Source organism: Crocodylus porosus, unplaced genomic scaffold (assembly GCF_001723895.1).
Source record: "Crocodylus porosus isolate Cpor-Errol unplaced genomic scaffold, CroPor_comp1, whole genome shotgun sequence".
Classification (NCBI taxonomy): domain Eukaryota; kingdom Metazoa; phylum Chordata; order Crocodylia; family Crocodylidae; genus Crocodylus; species Crocodylus porosus.
Window position 1 is genome coordinate 18,209,375 of NW_017728911.1, and position 16,850 is coordinate 18,226,224.

Here is a 16,850-nt window from a genome sequence, read left to right on the forward strand (position 1 = left end):
CCCGCCGTCCCCTCTGCCTCCAGGACCCTGATTTTCCCCACCATGAGCCTGCTTGCCTGCCCCCCACCCTGTGTCCCAATCCCCTTCCTGCTAGGCCTTCCCATCCTGACTCATTTTAGATTGGATGGCCATTTTGAACCCAATCTAACCTCCTCCTAACCCTTCTGAATGTCTGCACTTAGCTAAAAACACTTAGCTAAAAGGAGAGGGTACTAGTGTGCACATGGCTACTACAGTACCAGTGGCTAAAAACTCCCTGGAAGGGTATGATCCATATATAACATGGGTGATGAACAGGGTGTCTGTCCTGGCCCCTGCTTAAAGAGGGTGGAAAAACAGCAGCTGCTAGAGCAGAACTGGAATAGTACAGCTATACCAGTGGCTAGTACGTCCAACTTGCTATTGCTAGAACAGCATCCTTTCTTCCCACTACAACCATTTCAATCCTTGAATCTCCTCATTGGTTTGTCTTCTCCTTTGTCCTCACTCTCACCTTTAAGATGACAACACTCAAAAGTGTTTTGATTTGGAGATTCAACAATGACAGTTTATAAATGCAAAAAATATAGGTATTAATTGAAAGGACCTATTTTGTAGTTTTTCCTTTTGTAGTAAAGAAATCAAAGAAAGGGATAAAACTACAATACAGCATGAAATGCTTTGTATGATTCTATAGTAGCAGTGAGGTACTACAATATAGTAAAAACTCAGTATCATCACCACTAAGTCCTTCTCAGATGAGCTGTGGTACCAAAAGGGAACCTTTATGAAAGGACTCTGTTGGCTTTCTATTTGCTTGTGAAATTGGTGTTAAAAAACACTATTATAATGTGGGCTTCAGATAAAATCTCTCATCTGACTGCTTATGCGAACTAGTGTTACAAGATGTTCACCAGCCATTGTAAATGTAGTTACCTTTTCTGCTTTCCTATTTATTTGGGGGTTTTGTTCCCTTCACAAAAAGACAGAGGTGGACAGAATTCAGCAGTTCTGCCTTTCATGTATTCAACCTTAAAATATGCACTGGGCCAATTCTACTCTCAGGTGCATCAGGACAAATCTAGTGTAATGCCAATTGCTTAAACCACACCAGATTTACTTAACTAAGAATGAAATTTCATCCAATTTCTTCTCCCTCATAATGGCCAACACAATTATTCTGCTGTCAGTGGAATTATCCCCCCCAGAAGTTTCTGAAAGATTTAGTAGTTTTGTTGCTTTGCTTTGTTTCTGTAGATTGTCAGCTGTCAACCTGTCTTGTTTTTGGAGTAGTATCTTGAAAGCCAGAGTCTGTTGAGTCATTAACACTATTTCAGCTGTCAACACTGTTAATCTGCTTCAGTCAGATTCTTCCCCCCCTACTTATGTGATAACTGAAAGGCATAAAGGATTTATAATGTTTTGTCAGATCTGAGAAAGAAAATATATTTCTTGGAAACATTAAAAAGGCACTTGCTTCCATATATACCCATAAACAGATTGTGATGGCCTGCTGAGTTAAACACTGATGTTTAGACTTTTATTTAAAGGCATTATATTGTCAGAAAGTAAAAGAAGAGGAGAGCAATAGCATTGCTGAAGAACTGATCACAACTAATCAGGCTTTCAAAAAAAACAAACAAGAAAAACCCAAGTAGCAATTCATAGAGCTAAGTCCTGGGGTAAATTAGTATGGTATCATGTAATTAATAGTGTATCATAATTCATGCACAAAGCAAGACCCAATTACAGGAGTATAGGCTACCTTAGTTATAGCATTTTTTATCATTTCTGATTGCTTGGCATTGCAATCTTACTTTTACACTGAAAAACATGAAACAAAAGAAAGAACTAGTCTATAAAGGGAACATTAAAGGCTTGATTCTATACAGTGTGTCATCCTTTAAACCTGGACAAGTAAACACAAAACACTCCCAAATGGAAATGCTGACATTTTATAAAACTGCACTGTGATGACACAAAATACAAGGCAGGGAAAATCAAAGTGTGACAGATATGGGCTGCTTTTTAATAATGTGTCTTTATCTGTCTGGGTAGTAGAGCTGAGGGCAACTCTATAATAATCACCTAACAGCTTGCACTGTTCTCCCAGCAAACATCGAAATCAGTTATACTGGACCTAAGGTCATGTCTATCAGTGTAACTATAGATATATAATCATGCTGGTAAATTTCCCCATGTAGACAAGCCCTAAGAGAAACAGATTGAGAGACCAATGACATGGAGGACAAACTAGGAGGGCAGGAAGAATGAAGACTGTTTCTGTTCTGTTCCCATTATCAGAAAAGCCTTTCCAATATACTTTGTAGTGAAGCATAAGATTAGGGAAGACTAAAAATAGCATGCTGGCTATTTTGTTGATTGAAAATCCTTTTTCCCTTCTAAAGCTGCTTCAATTGCTAAATTATTTTGTTTTAAAGAAAGCTGTTGATCCGTATCATGGGTCATGGCTTCCTAGTGTACAAAAATCAGTGGCTGCTATGGTGATAAGCAAGGGCTGTTGGTCAAACAGAGAACTGTGAAGGTCTACCCCAAAGTAGAGAAGACCAGAAAGCTCATGACCTAACAAGGGTGCACTTAAAGAGAACAGAAAGGAGGCACAGAAAGTCCAAACCCTAGCACCTGACCAAAGGAACAGGGTGAGGTACCATGGAAATTTCTTTCAGCCCATGAAGCAGATGGAGAGCTAATCTGTGGAGACAATTTATGGGGTTGTTAGCAATCAAAGTAATTTAAATTGCTCTATGTGGGAGGTAGATAGGATTATTTTCATGCAGGAGTGGAAGTCCCTGCAAACCCACACCTCAGTGCTTCCCCTACACTTCTATCAGAACAGGGCTCAGCACTGTGCAGGAAGTACACTCTGCCCCATATGTATGACCCATAACCATAACCAGTACAGAAATATTCCTTGGGTTCAGAAGAAGATACAGGGTTTGCCAAAGAGTGGTAATTTTGGTCTTCAGGAAGCAAAAGTGCATAACAGTGGGCTTGCTAGTCTATTCTTTTGGTCCCTCTAGCTGAACTGTTTTTAATCCTTGTGTGAATTCATCAAAGAGAGAAAGGTATAATCAAGGGGTCCACAATAACTTCACCTGATTTTTGCTCAGTGATAAAATTACTTTGGAAAAGAAAGCCTGTTTCCAATTTTACTAAAATTGGAAGCTATAACGTAATGTATAAAATCTGTGCATCATATTGCTGGCATAACAATCAAAGAGAAAAGAGAAGAAAAGCCACAATATGCTACTAAAGTTGAGATGTCTCATAAAATACGCAGCTCAAACTGATTTCCCTGTCATTAAGCATTTTAGTCTTTAGGTAATATTTATTAATCTCTTAGACTAAGATACAGTAGTCATTGCTGATCCTTACATTTGTTCATGACATCAAGACACATTTTAGACTAAATGTCTTACTACAAGAATAAGTTCAATTAAAGCTATGAAATCAATATTAACCTTCCCTACAACTTGCACAGCCATGCGACCAAGAGAATGGGGGGATTTAACAGCATTTCTGCTTGATGTATATATGGCAGGGAATCAGCTTCATGTGATCTGTCAGTGCCAGGGAGAACTGTCAGTGCTCAGAGCTGCAGTTCTGGACTACAAATAAAGGCAGAACTGTGCCCACAAAATCCTTGTACCACATTCTTAGGATTACGTGCAACTCCTTTTCTAATGGGACTTGGGTCTCTCGCCATTCTTGTCACAATGTAAGACTCACATATTTTCTTGGGTGATGGAATAAGAGTAAAGATGTGGATAATTTTATAGTAGAATTGTTTAGTTGGTAAGCAGATTTATGAATGTAATTTCTTTGTGCCTACTTGATATGGAAGCCTTTTATAAAGGCAGAACAGGTGAGCGGTGTGTGTGCTACAAGCTGAGTTTGAAATAGGTACACTACAAATGAGTTCTCATTCTCTTCCCTACAGATGGGGACAGAGTTTTTGATCTTTTGTGTCAGTGGGAACATCTAAACATGAATTATGGAGCCCTGAGACTCGAATTGGAGCCTGGGAGCCTGTGGTAAAGTGGGCCAAGGCCAGGGGGCCTCATCCCAGACAAGGGCCTGACACCCCAAAGCCCCCTTCCCTCTAGGGGCAGCCTCCTTGTCTAATCATAACATCAAGGCATGGCAGAAAATACAATAGAGTGGGACCCTGAGAGGCCAGAGGGGGCAAGTAAGATAGGGTCTGGGCAGATGCTGGGGGTGGCGGGGATGGTGGAGACTTTGCTGCCCCAACATTGGACCCAGTATAGTTATGTAAACAATTTTTATCTAAAGTGAAATAAAAGAAAGACCAAAGAGTAAAATAAAAATGAAAGAATCTTGCATGTGTAATAAACTGTGGATGCTGGGAGAGGGTTGGGACCTAGGGAGCCCTCTAACTGAGCCCACTCAACTGGCCTTGCAACAAATGTATTAGGACTTCAGGGACTTGATTTGGTTTGGATCTGCAGCCAGTCCCCGAGCTCTGTGCCACCATCTGAGCTGCAATACTCTCTTACACTGCCTGGCTCTGTCACTTACCCTTTGTGCCCTTGGTGGGGGTGGCAATGGTTCTCTCTTCTCCCCAGATTGCAGTGAGGTCCAGCACCTCACCATGAATCCAATCTGAGGCTCACTGGGCAGGATTCAAGGTGAACAGTCCCTAGCTCATTCTCTGGCTCTGGTTCACAAAGATGGGTGATAGAAAACTGCTTGAATGAGACCATAGGTGGCAAACCATGAGGATGGACTTATAGTGCCATGTGGCCTGGGATCACTCCCCTTGGGGCTGTGTTGGCTTGGGGCCAGTACCTTTCCCTTGGCAGTAGAAATCAGGAGGATGGAAAGCTTGTCCATGGAGCCGGGGGCTGGGAACAGTTCATGCTAATATGCTGGAGGACTGCAAATTGGTCATTTTAGTTCAGTTGAGTAGACTGACATAACTAACATGAGCTGAGTACAAAAACCCAAAGATAATTCTCACCTGAAATGCCATAACTTTGAGAGACTCAGAGAGTACTTAGCATGAGTTTTCCCAATTTTAAGCATAAATACATGCATTTTAAGTGCCTTTAATATAATTTAAGTGTAATGTGGGACACCCTCAGTCTGTCTCCTTTCTGCATCCTGCCCTCGCCCACAATATTTTGAAGTTATCTGAAGATCTATAGGGAGAGGGGCAAGACTGAATGTGCTCTGATGGCTACTCTTCTAAGTATGCAGGTATTTGAAGCTCCAGGTACCCCAGAAGAATAACAGGGATGAAATTACAACTATGCAGCTTTTACACCAAAGGAGCAAGACCATGGTGTTTTCTTCCTGCATCTGTGAAGGGTATAATTTCCTGTAGCTATTTCAAGATGTATATAGTCTGCTTTTGTGGGGGGATAAACTCCAAGTTGTGCTCACTTCTCTCCCTCTCTGCCTACTGGCTTTTGGAAAGGACAAATCAGTTCCAACTGTCTCATTTTGCCCAAACCAGATTTACCCCTTTCTTTCCCTACATAGCAGGGATGTGATCATTTTGTCCCTAATGAGGTCACTTGCATTGAAAATATATACACAAAAGATTTACCATTAGTGACTGTCAAAGAATAACTATGTCCCATGACAAGATTAATATGCAGTGGCTAACAAAAAGAGATTAAATAAGGCTGAAGCCCTAAACAAACAATGCTGGGGCAATACAGCACTCTTATGAATGACAATGTAATCGGTTAAACCTGAATAATGATGTCAGGTGTCCACTGATGTTTTTTGTAATTTCACTAGCATCTGGCACCATCCATATACCGGCAATCAACAAATAAAGAAGCTTTAGCTTCTTGAGGATATTGCAGTATAGTGGTTTCACAGTACGTACAGTAGTAGATATGGTGAAAGAAAATGGGTTAGAGAATGATTAAACAATATTAAGGATTTTTGGCTTAAACAGTTCATCTGCTTAGATCATCTTGCATGCCATGCTGACTGAACCGTGTTCCTATATTCCTCTTCTTGCAACCATAATAAAAATTCAAGCTTGTGGATCTCATCTACATGCCTTTGAAAACTGTGTTTCATTCCATTTTTCTCTCATAACATTCCTACTGGCACCTCACCTCTGCAGCCCTCATGCTGCCAGACTTGACTACTTACTCCTCTGGTCTTTGCTAGAGATTGTAAGAAAAATTGCAATGAAACATTGTATCTCCTGATTCATAAAAACTGAAGCATTTCATGGAGTTGGCTTGATTTTGATGTAGGTCTTATGGAGAGTTCCATTAAAAACTGACCTGGGTTCCTTCCTGGTAACCCTCTGGATCCCCCATGTTCTACCTGCCAAGTGAAACTGGTATTGGGGATTGCTGGGCACTTTAGACCTCTCAGAGAACCTCTTATGGTGACTACCCCAAAGTCAAAGCTCTGCTCTTTTTCAGAGAGAATTTCAATTTTTTTGCAAGATGTGATGATATAGAGCAGTGCAGTGGGGGCCAAACTTTTTGGTAGCCATGCCACAAATTAAGCACTGTGTTTTCCCCAGTTGCCACTCAAATCCCTTTCCCCTGCCTGATCTGCTGCTTTGTTTTCTGCTGCTTGCTCTGTGCTTCCTGCCTGATCTGCTACTCTCTTTTCTGCTCCTTGACCCATCTGCTGCTATGTTGCTGCCCCGTCCCTGATCTGCCACATGCCATACAAGAAGACTACCTGTGCCCCTTGTAGCATACATGTTGCAGTTTGGCCACCCCTGATATTAAGCACTGTGTTTTACTGGAGCTCTTGTATTGGAACCTGTTTAGTAGTGTGTCAGAACACCCTAACCCTGCCCTCACTCTTCTCTGAAATGTTTTTAATGATCATACTGGCAGAGCATATTGAGGTATGTATCTATACACTGAAAATAGCTTTAAGAGCTGCTATGTCAGGATAAGCCAACTTTCATCAATTCAAGTGACTTGAAGTAATATGGGACTACTGTAATTTCCATGTTGGATATGTGGCGGACTTACCAATACAGCCCGGCACATCTGGGCTCAGAGAATCTCCAGTGTGATTGGTGGAGCCTGTCCACCCATCAGGTAACAACAGGGAGGGGTTTGCCCTGCCATACCCGGGGTGAGGCAGAGAGCCCCGGACCTGGTTTGAGCGTGCATTCTGCAGGTCCAGCAGAACTTCAGGGGGCAGAGCCTCTGAAGAGAATAAAAGGAACTGTGTGCAAAACATGGGACAGATGCGTCGAGGGATGGGGATGAGAGTGGGGCTACAAAGAGCTGGGGAAAAGCTGCCCAGTGGGCAGATCCTGCTGCCCTGAAGAGCCCCTGTGGATGCCTTGTGCTGGACAGGAGTGGTGGACAGCTTCAGCCTCAGTCAGCGCATGGTGCAGCACATGGGAGCTATGTGAGGCAGCTCGGGTCTCCAGCCACTCAGTGCACACAGCACGGTGTATGGAGCCAGACCTTGGGAGCAAGAGGCTCAGGTCTGCAATCCCTGGTGTGCAGCCAGGGCTTCCAGTGCACAGAGCCATCGAGACTCTGGGAGCCATTCACGCTGAGTTGAGGTTCCAGGTCCTGGCACGTGGCTGGGAACCCAGTGCAGGAGATGCTGCATGGAGGGTCCAGGAGCAGACCAAGCCCCGGAGCCACACAAGGCAGTTCAGGCCTCCAACGCTGAGAAAAAGTTAAAGCCCCCCAAGAGCACATGAGCACAGTGCTCAAGGATCTGAATGAGGAAATGGCCCAGGAGGAGCCAGAGGCTCCAGAGGCTTCTCCAGTCAAGGAGCCACTCACCTGAGGAGATGAGGAGCCCCCCACCTGGGCAGCGGATTTGTGAGTTGCTAGGGAATATGTTCCCACAGGGGAGGAGAGGTCCTTCTTGGCTAGAAAGGGGCCCCTGGAGAGCGGGACAGTCCTTTCTGAGTTTGTGAGCTTTCTAGGGAACTTGGTGTGAGGCCCAAGAGGCAATAAGGTCTTCCCTCATGGGTCACTAGAGTGTAATCCAGGCCCCAGGAATGTGGCGGGGTCTTGGGGACCCTTTTAATAGTTTAAGGTTACTTCTATGCTTATGTGCCTTATAATTTGTGATATTGTGCCTTATATTTTGTGATATTGTATTTTATGTTTTGTGATATTGAGGTTCTGCTAAGACCCCCTCCCCATTACTTACCTGTGTTTACTTGCAATTTACCTGAACCCTGGTTGGGCTCATCCATTGTAGATAAACAAGGTTATTAGTCCTATATTACATGTAAATATCTGTATCAGTTTTAGATTAATAGTTATCTTTTAAGGTTCCCTGTAAATATTTATAAATTTGTATATAGGTTTAACATTGTCCTGGCCTGGCTCTGTAGGGAATGGGGAGACTGAGCTCAGCTTGCAGTGCTCTTCCACAGCAACCCTGCCTGCTGCCAATCCCCTTCAATCAGAAAGGGGAGTACATACCTTGGGGACACCTGGGCTACAGGCATAAAAAAAGAATCGACTTTAGGAAAAAAGATGACATTGATTTGAGGAGATTAATTTTCAGTTGGATAAAGGTTGCAATAGCTGCCTTGGACTCTAACTATGGACAGATGGTGGCCTGTATTTATAACTTGGAAGGCAGGGCTGGCACAACAGAAACACAATGCATTTTAATGATGGACTCCATTGAAAATGGGAGGTTCAAGAGTAACCATGCTTAATGGCCTGCTTCTAATCCCACTGAACTCTAAGGCAAAAATCCTATTGGCATCAATGAGAGCAGCATCAACTCCCTCGTTTGTAGACAATATGGACAAAGCTAAAAAAACAACAAGCACAGCTCTATTTCCTGTAGCTTACTGCTTACCTAATGAAGTGTAAATAATTAACTCCCTGAATGAACAGTCTCTAAGTTTAAGATAAGGGAAAAAGTATTAATAATTATAACTATATTTCAAAATTATTTACTAACTTTATATTACATCAGAACTATTCAACCAATTTTGAGGTGCAACTGTATCACTTCTGAAGTGGAACATTATGTCATGAGAGATCTTTAAAGAAGCCCAAGAATATTTAGGACCCCGGCCTTCACTCATCTCTGAAAGACATTGTTTGCAGCAACATTGGGCACCATAGCATGATGCACAGGTGCTGGTTCAGTATGGAGCTGGGAGGAAAAGTGTGACCTTATGAATTGTCACTATCTCTTCCTATAGTACTAGGGTATTTGTTGGAGTTCTGTCTGCCAAGTCTTGACCCAGACCAAGTCTGCTTAACACATGAGATTTGACAAGAATAGCACAGAATTGCATCATAAGACATGGTTAAAGCATGATTTTCTATCATAGGAGATTCATAGACAACATTTTAAAATTGTTTTATAATGTTTTTTCCTCAAATTTGTTGAGGGCTAACTTAACTGGAATGAAACAGATTTCATTCTTCTTTCTTCCTGGCTTACCAAGTTCTGCTCCAGTTATCAGACTTCAATGGAAAATATTAATCCTTTAATACTTCATTGGATTACTGGGCAGAAACAACCAATATTATACCATCATGTTCTAGCTACAAGCATCCTGTGCTGCTTTAAAAATGTCTTAGATACCTACAGATGTCACAGTGTTTCTGTGTGATTCTCTGGTAAGTACAGCCATGTTTTGTTTAATTTCACATGAAAACATTATTTCCGTTTTAGTTCCTTAGGCATTTCTTCAGAAATTCATAGAACTTTGTAATAAACTTTTGCTCTGACTCCTTGTTCTGTGCTTTAACCCCAGAATGCAAGCTAATCGCTGACTTAATTTGAAGCTGCTCTCAAAGTGATTTATAAACTCTAATTAGGGAATAGAGTATGCTGTTACAAGTTACCTAATATCAGTGCACAGAATTTGTAGGTCAGCGACACAAAACACTACTGTACAGTCAATTAATTTGTAATAGCATGCTAGGGGATGAATATATAAGTCTGATCATTATCATGTATATGCTAAAAATTATGACAGCATAACAAAAGACTAGCTATTGAAAATGTGTATAAATACATGTATTAATTCTTAACCTCATTCTTGCCTAATACTTGCACTGTGTTAATAATAATCAGCTATTATATTTTCATGCCATGATCTATATCTCTGTCTTCTCTCCTCTTCTTACGGGTGACTCCAGGGATCACTTCTGAAAAATGAGGGTTTCCGCTTTCTTCTCATATGCAATGATCCCCTGCTTTCCCCTTCCCAATATATTGTATTCCCTCTGCTTTTACATTATCTCAGTTTAGCTTCAGCTTTGCACTTGTTCTATTTTCAGTGTCCTGAACTTCTTTACATCCAAACATTTGCTCATTTTTTGCTTGTTGAGTCTTCCTTCTTTCCTTCACTCTACTAGTACCACCATCACTACTTCTTTCATTTTCTTCTATTCCCATGTCTCCCATCTTCTGGCTTCTTGCCTCCTAGGCATAGTAAGACCTACTGCTTTTAGTGTATCCTTTTCAAAACTCATGTTGTGGATGATGCCAACAACTGACAAATTCTTTCTATTCAGCATCATGTATGAGGGAACATAACAATGACAAAAGAACTTACTGCAAAGCAACAACAAAACTAAACAAATGTTTCACTGAAAAGTCCCCAGTTAGCAGATTTCTTAGGTCTTTCTCACAGTCCTACCTTTTTCTATCAAATTATTGTTACACAAATCTTTAGTATCTTAAAGGGTACCTTGCAGGATACTAAAAATTATCATACTGGCTACTCTGGAGTAAATAATATACAATTTAATCTGCAAACATTGTCTTTATCCAGTATGCCTACTGAGTTGCAATAATTTCTAAAAACTACCTAATACTTACTGTCCCTACCTACTGTAACAGCTCTATAGTTATTACTTTGTCTGATTTGAAAATAATACATGTTCTTCTTACATACAGACCACATGATTATAATTTCCTGGGTAGCTGTTTTCAGAAATTTGGTCTTACTGCCAAAAAAACCTATCTCCTAAATAATAGCAATATGAATAGGAATAGCACATGCTTCCAGGGAGCTGCACTGTACACTGCATTGCTTTTTACCACACAAAACATGTTGATCAAGGACTTTGTCAGATTAAACAGTAGGACTGATTTACAACTGCTCCCTCAGACATGATGCCATTTTGTTTATTATTTCTTGGTGGGAGAAAGTCTAGAAGGCTGCAGAAGTTTGCCACCACTTGTCTGGCAGCATATCATAGTGTTGAAAACTAAAACAAACTTTCCTACCAAATGCAAGTTTCTCCTTTAGCCTCTTAGTATAATATATTGAGTTAGAACAATTTATTAAATTATTTGAACTATATTGTTAGATGCCTGGCTGATGCTATTTCCATCAAGCAACAAGTAATTATTATTGTTACTTTAATTACTTCACAAAATACATCTCTAAATATATTGTACAATTAACTAGTTAATAGATGCAATGTGTGTCGGGGCCTTTGTGTTAGCTGGGTTGTACTGTTGTAGCCATGAAGCAGCCAGGGAATATGCAAGATGTAAGATCTCTTTGGTAACATCTTTTATTGGACGAACTATGTAGCTGGAAGAGATGCAAGACAAGATTTTGGGCACAAAGTGCCCTTTCTCAGATACATCCTAAGCTAAATATGACTTAAAATAATTATTTAAATTTAACTCCACTTAAACAGAAGAGGGCAGTAAACACATGGGCTAGGGACAGACATTGCACATAAACTGATATAAGTGATCAGAAACTGGTTTAAACCTGTAACAGAACAGATGTTCAATGCACATAAACCAGTTTGAAAATGGCTGAAACCGGTTTGAGGTAAACCTGGTTGAATGCAGTATCAGACTTAACTGATTTGGGTCAAACTGCTTTATGCAATGTCTGTCTCAGACCCTTTGCTGGTTTAAGCTTAACTAGGCATCTCGGCATGGTCTCTGGGCTGGGTGGGGCTCTCTGCTCCACAGCAGAGCTGGCCCCGCCCCTTTTCTCCCTGGCTGGAGCTCCAGCAGAGACTGCAGGCACAGCACGGTCTGCTTGGCTTCCCTGTGTACCCCTCCCTCTCCTGCTCAGTACTCGCTGCTTAAGCAGAGATCCCTTCCTCCTGTTTCCCACACCACAGAATGTAGCCAGCATGTGCTGTGGTAGTTAATGCTGTGTACAGCAGACAGTGTCCGTTTAGGGATTTTTGGAGGTAATCAACAGCTCAGATGGTAGTGTCTTTGCATTCCTTCCTTTGGAAAAGGCAGACAAGGTTCTTTGGGTAAATCTGATATATTTTATTAGTTCAACTAAATAATTGGAAACATTTTTCTTTGCAAGCTTTTGGATTTAAAAACCCTTCACCAGGCTGGGGAAATATCTGCAGTTGATGTGTGCCCTTCCTGGATGGAATGAATAGTAAAGAAGCCAGAGGCTGGTATGCATTTTCTTTTGGAAAAAGCTGTTTAAGAAGAGCTTGTAATGAGCGAGGCTTTGTTTTCTGATGGGGTGTTAAATGCTGATAACAGAGCTGATAAATGCTCTGTTATCAAGGGGGTGGGAGGAACCCTCTAAAATCTGAGTGTCCTGACAGGGATTGGCCACATCCCCCTCAGTTCAGCCCTCTGCAAGGGAAGGGAGGGCTGCTCTAGCACCCCTTGGCTTCTAGCCTGAGCAACTGCAGGCATGTGCCTGCATTTCTGGGATGTCTGTCTGGTTACAAAACTGATTTAGCCTAGCCAGGTTAGACTAACCTGCAAAGATTGAATCAATTCAGGCTCAGGCTTTTTGAATGTCTGTTCCTAGCTATGGAGTAAAGAGAAGCTATCAGAAGTAACTACAAACCTAGTAAAAAGGCAGTTGAAGTAGATAAACCTAACTATATAAAAGAATAATTACTACATGTGGAGTACAAGCAGCGAGTAAATGCATTTTTCAAGCAGGTAAATTGTACTGAGCCATAAATCTATTTAGTGTAGTGCTTTGTTCATGGCTTTTAGTATTCAGTAAAGTTACATATTTTTGTACCCAAGCTTGCCTTATGAAGGTTTCTGTGGTAGATTTCCTGGAATGTCCCTGATGAATAAAAGCAGCACTTAAGTTGGTGAGGTAGGTGTCACAAATACTCCTATAACAGATTTGTATCTCAGGTGTGTCTCTAGATCATAGCTTTCTTGGTATCTTTAGGACGGTTACTAGTTTTGTTGAGTTAGGCATGGTGGTCTGTGGGTTATTTATATATATATATGTATATATATATATGTTTGTTCAAAGAGTGTCATTCTAGATGTGCATTGTGTTATCTAGAAAGTTAATATTAGTGTAAGACAATGGTGGTTGTTGAAGCTGTAGTAGAAAGCAATAAAAAAGTCCACATCTTCAGTCTAGATTATGAAGTTTGTCATATGTGGTACGTGCATCTTTCCCAGACCTCACAGAGAGCATTTTGTGTCCAAAAGCTTGTGTAACATCTTTCCCAACTACGTAATTGGGCCAATAAAAGATATGGCAAAAGAAAACTTGTTTATCTATTTTACACCCAGCAAAATTCCTCTTGCATATCTCTTGTAATGGGAATGAAGTTCCCATTGCCATCATTTCATGGATGACTAAAATTATTAGGGTCCAGCTCATGAGGCAAGACAACTCTTTGATATGCATAATTTAAGAATACTGATTGATTTTCCTTCTCTTTAGTAGAATACAATTTCAAATTCTATTTCTTTTCTTTTTGCTTCATTGTTTTTATAAAAAAAGTTTTAAAAATGTTTTTAGGTTACAGAAAAATATGAACATTTTATTATTTTCTCTTGGTCTAAATTGAGAAACTTTTCTTAGAGAACATATGGAAAGCTACATTTAATTTTGTTTTTAATAGAGATTATTATAATTGATCTCTAAAACACAGCAAATTGGTATTTGCTATTTGAATTAATCTCCAACTTCATGCTTTAAACCAATTTGTTTACATTTTCATTTGCATATTAAAACTACGTGGGTAATATTTTATAAGATTCCAAATGACTATAATGACTTCTGCCAAGTATATTAAAATTTGTATTTAAATTGGTATTTAAACCTTCATATTTAGATGGTAAATAATCTTATTTCCATTTTACCAGCAGGTAACTCAGTTAGAGTTTGTCATTGCACTATATCCTGCTGATCCTAATTTTTGTGTCCTCCTTCTACCTTTAACTGCTTGCTTCTTCCTTTTTTTTTACTTTAAAGCTGGAACATCCCTCCCCTTTTATAACCTGGTGTTTCAACTCTCCTTTGTTTTTTTCTTCTAAGCCAGAAAAAAGTTAGGGAGATAAACTCTTAACACCTCCAGACATCTGATGTCAGGAGTAATTTGTGTTGGGAACCAGCCTGGGTGAGCTTTCTAATCTAATGAATAGTTTGCACTAATTACCTTCCAGAGCATACTTCATATCCTGGGCAAACAAAGTCCACATGATTTCGGCACTGATTTTTCCCATGTTCAGCTCTTGAGGGAACCTGCAATCAATCACATTACATCAGTTCACCTGCTGCTAGTAATTATGTTAACAGCTGTACAGTAGAAAGGCAAACATTTTGTACCCATGGCATGCACTGCATTATATTTTCTGTTTTTTACAGTATTGGTTAATTAAGGAGGAAGACCAACCTTCAAATAAAAATTACCTTCAGTCAAGCGTTAATGTTGGGGCCCTAATTCGGTAAAGAGTTATGTACAATGCTAAATATTTTTCAGTACATATTTGATAACATAGAGTGTCCCTGATGTAACTCCATGGACTTCAGCTGTGTCATACCAGGGATGGATTTGGTTCTTGAAAAAACACCCAAATCCTACGTCAGATGCTTGGCTGTTTCCCATCTGCCTAGCTCTACTGACATTACATTCTCTGCTGAGAAAAAGGAATATTAACTTCAGTGCAGTAATCTGATTTACAGTAGATGAAGACCTGGCTCAATAACTGCAGAGGTTTTACTGGTTCTAACTCCCTCCAGCTTTACTGGCAAGATGAAGACACAGCTGAAACTGTACACCATGCAAGCTGTTAATTAAAACTTCTATTTATTTGTCATATATTAAATATTCTCTTTAAAAATCATCTGTTTATGTACAAGCTGCCATTTAAAAGTTCAGCATTTATCTATACACAGGTACCAATTGCTTGTTTTAAGGAAAAGAAAAGTGTACTCTCTCATCTCGTAGAGTAGGGGTTGTCAACTGGGGGTATGCGTACCCCTGAGGGTACTTGAGAAGGCCCTGGGGGTATGCGGCAGTGACACAGAGAAGCAGGGGTACTTGGGAAGTGGGGGGTAGGGCCATCGCCACGATCCAGCACTCTGCATTGCCGCCACATGATGTTTCCCTGTTCCCAAGTATCCCCACTTCTCTGCACCACCGACTTTGTGTCTGGTCATTGGGGGGCGGGGGGGCGGTGTGATGGCTGGCTTGATGCAAAGCCAGCAGTGCAGAGAAGTGGGGGTACTTGGGAAGCAGTGGCATGGGGGGCAGGGCTGCCACTATCCATCACTCCGTGCCTACTCCGGGTGCTGTGCGTTACTTCCCTACACCCAAGTATCCCTGCTTCTCTGTGCTGCTGGCTTTGCATCTGGCTGGCCGACAGCACCCCCTTCCCCCAGTGCATGGCAGTGGTGCTGAGTTTATAGATGGTGGTGGGGGCGGTTGCCATGTGTGAGCTCCCTGTGCTGCTGCTGCATGCCACGGGGTGCTGACAGCCAGCTGCACATGAAGCCAGCAGTGCAGAGAAGTGAGGATACTTGGGCATGGGAAAGTGGTGCCTGGCACCTGGTGGCAACAGAGTGTATAGATGGTGGTGGTGGTTTTGCATCCATCTGTCTGTCAACATGCCCACATATCTACTTGAGGCTGGGGCTGGGGCTGCACCAGGCTCTTCCTGTTTGCGGGGAGCAGACTGCACTGGGGAGGGCAGCAGTGGTACTGGCAGGGAGTTGCAGCCACCCCAAGATTCACCATAATTCACCTGCCACCCCCAGCACCGCTGCCAGAGCAGAGCATGCCTCCCCCACCAGGAAGAGCCCAGCACTACCCCAACCACAGCTCTCAGTGGCAGCCCATCCTGACCCACACAGATATGGGGGCACATGCCCCCTATGTCCTCCCAGGACACATGCAGTGGCAGGAGCTGCCATCCATCCCTGTGCCCCCCAGATGAGCTGTGGCTTTGTCCTGTACCTGCCACAGCTGTGCAGGGCCTGGCAGGATGCGCATGGGGGTCCTGCATGATCCGTCCCTTCCAGCCTGGCAGCGCAGCAGAGGCTGGTCCCACTCCAGCGCTGGGGGCCCCAGGCAGTGACAGGCCAGTGCTGGGGTAGGGAGGCAGCTGGGGATGATGGATTTGTTGTTGTGGGGTTCCTGATGCCAGGCAATGACCCTGGGCACAGGGGAAGGGACAAGCGGAGTAGGCCTTAGCCTGATCCTGGGCCCAGCTCGGCTCCCTCCCTGTCCCTGCCAGGTCCAAGACCCCCTCCTCCTAGCGACACCCCCTTGAAATAGAATGATATGTTACATAAATCAAAATACTTTTGTCAGTTTAGTTGGACTTGTTACTTACTACCAGTTGAGAATTGGGCCAAAAGAATTTTGATTTATGTAACAAACCATTTTATTTCACTCCTAAAATCCAGGTACCAAACAAAATTTAAGAACAAATAGCTGCAACATGCTGCTCAGCTGTCCTTGAATTTGTCAGCTATTCTACTTTTCATCAATACAAATTTTCCCCCCCTCTACAAAAAGGATTATTTGTCCCTTTTTACTGAAGTATTTACATTTCGGAAATGTTTTATGCTACATATGTATGATTTTTCTATACTTTGCCAAATTAAAAAAGAGGTACATTCATAAATGGGTCACATTAGATGAGTTGCCTGTGATGAAATGTTT

The 16,850-nt window shown here is 41.8% G+C and overlaps 1 protein-coding gene across 1 annotated transcript in view; it reads right to left on the minus strand.

Annotated features, from left to right (window-relative positions):
• Positions 1-16,850, minus strand: part of UNC13C (unc-13 homolog C) — a 517,638-nt gene that overhangs the window by 145,756 nt on the left and 355,032 nt on the right. The window contains exon 18 of the mRNA XM_019533546.1: positions 14,340-14,425. Within this exon, the coding sequence (XP_019389091.1) occupies positions 14,340-14,425 (86 nt within the window). The remainder of the gene's footprint in view (positions 1-14,339; positions 14,426-16,850) is intronic.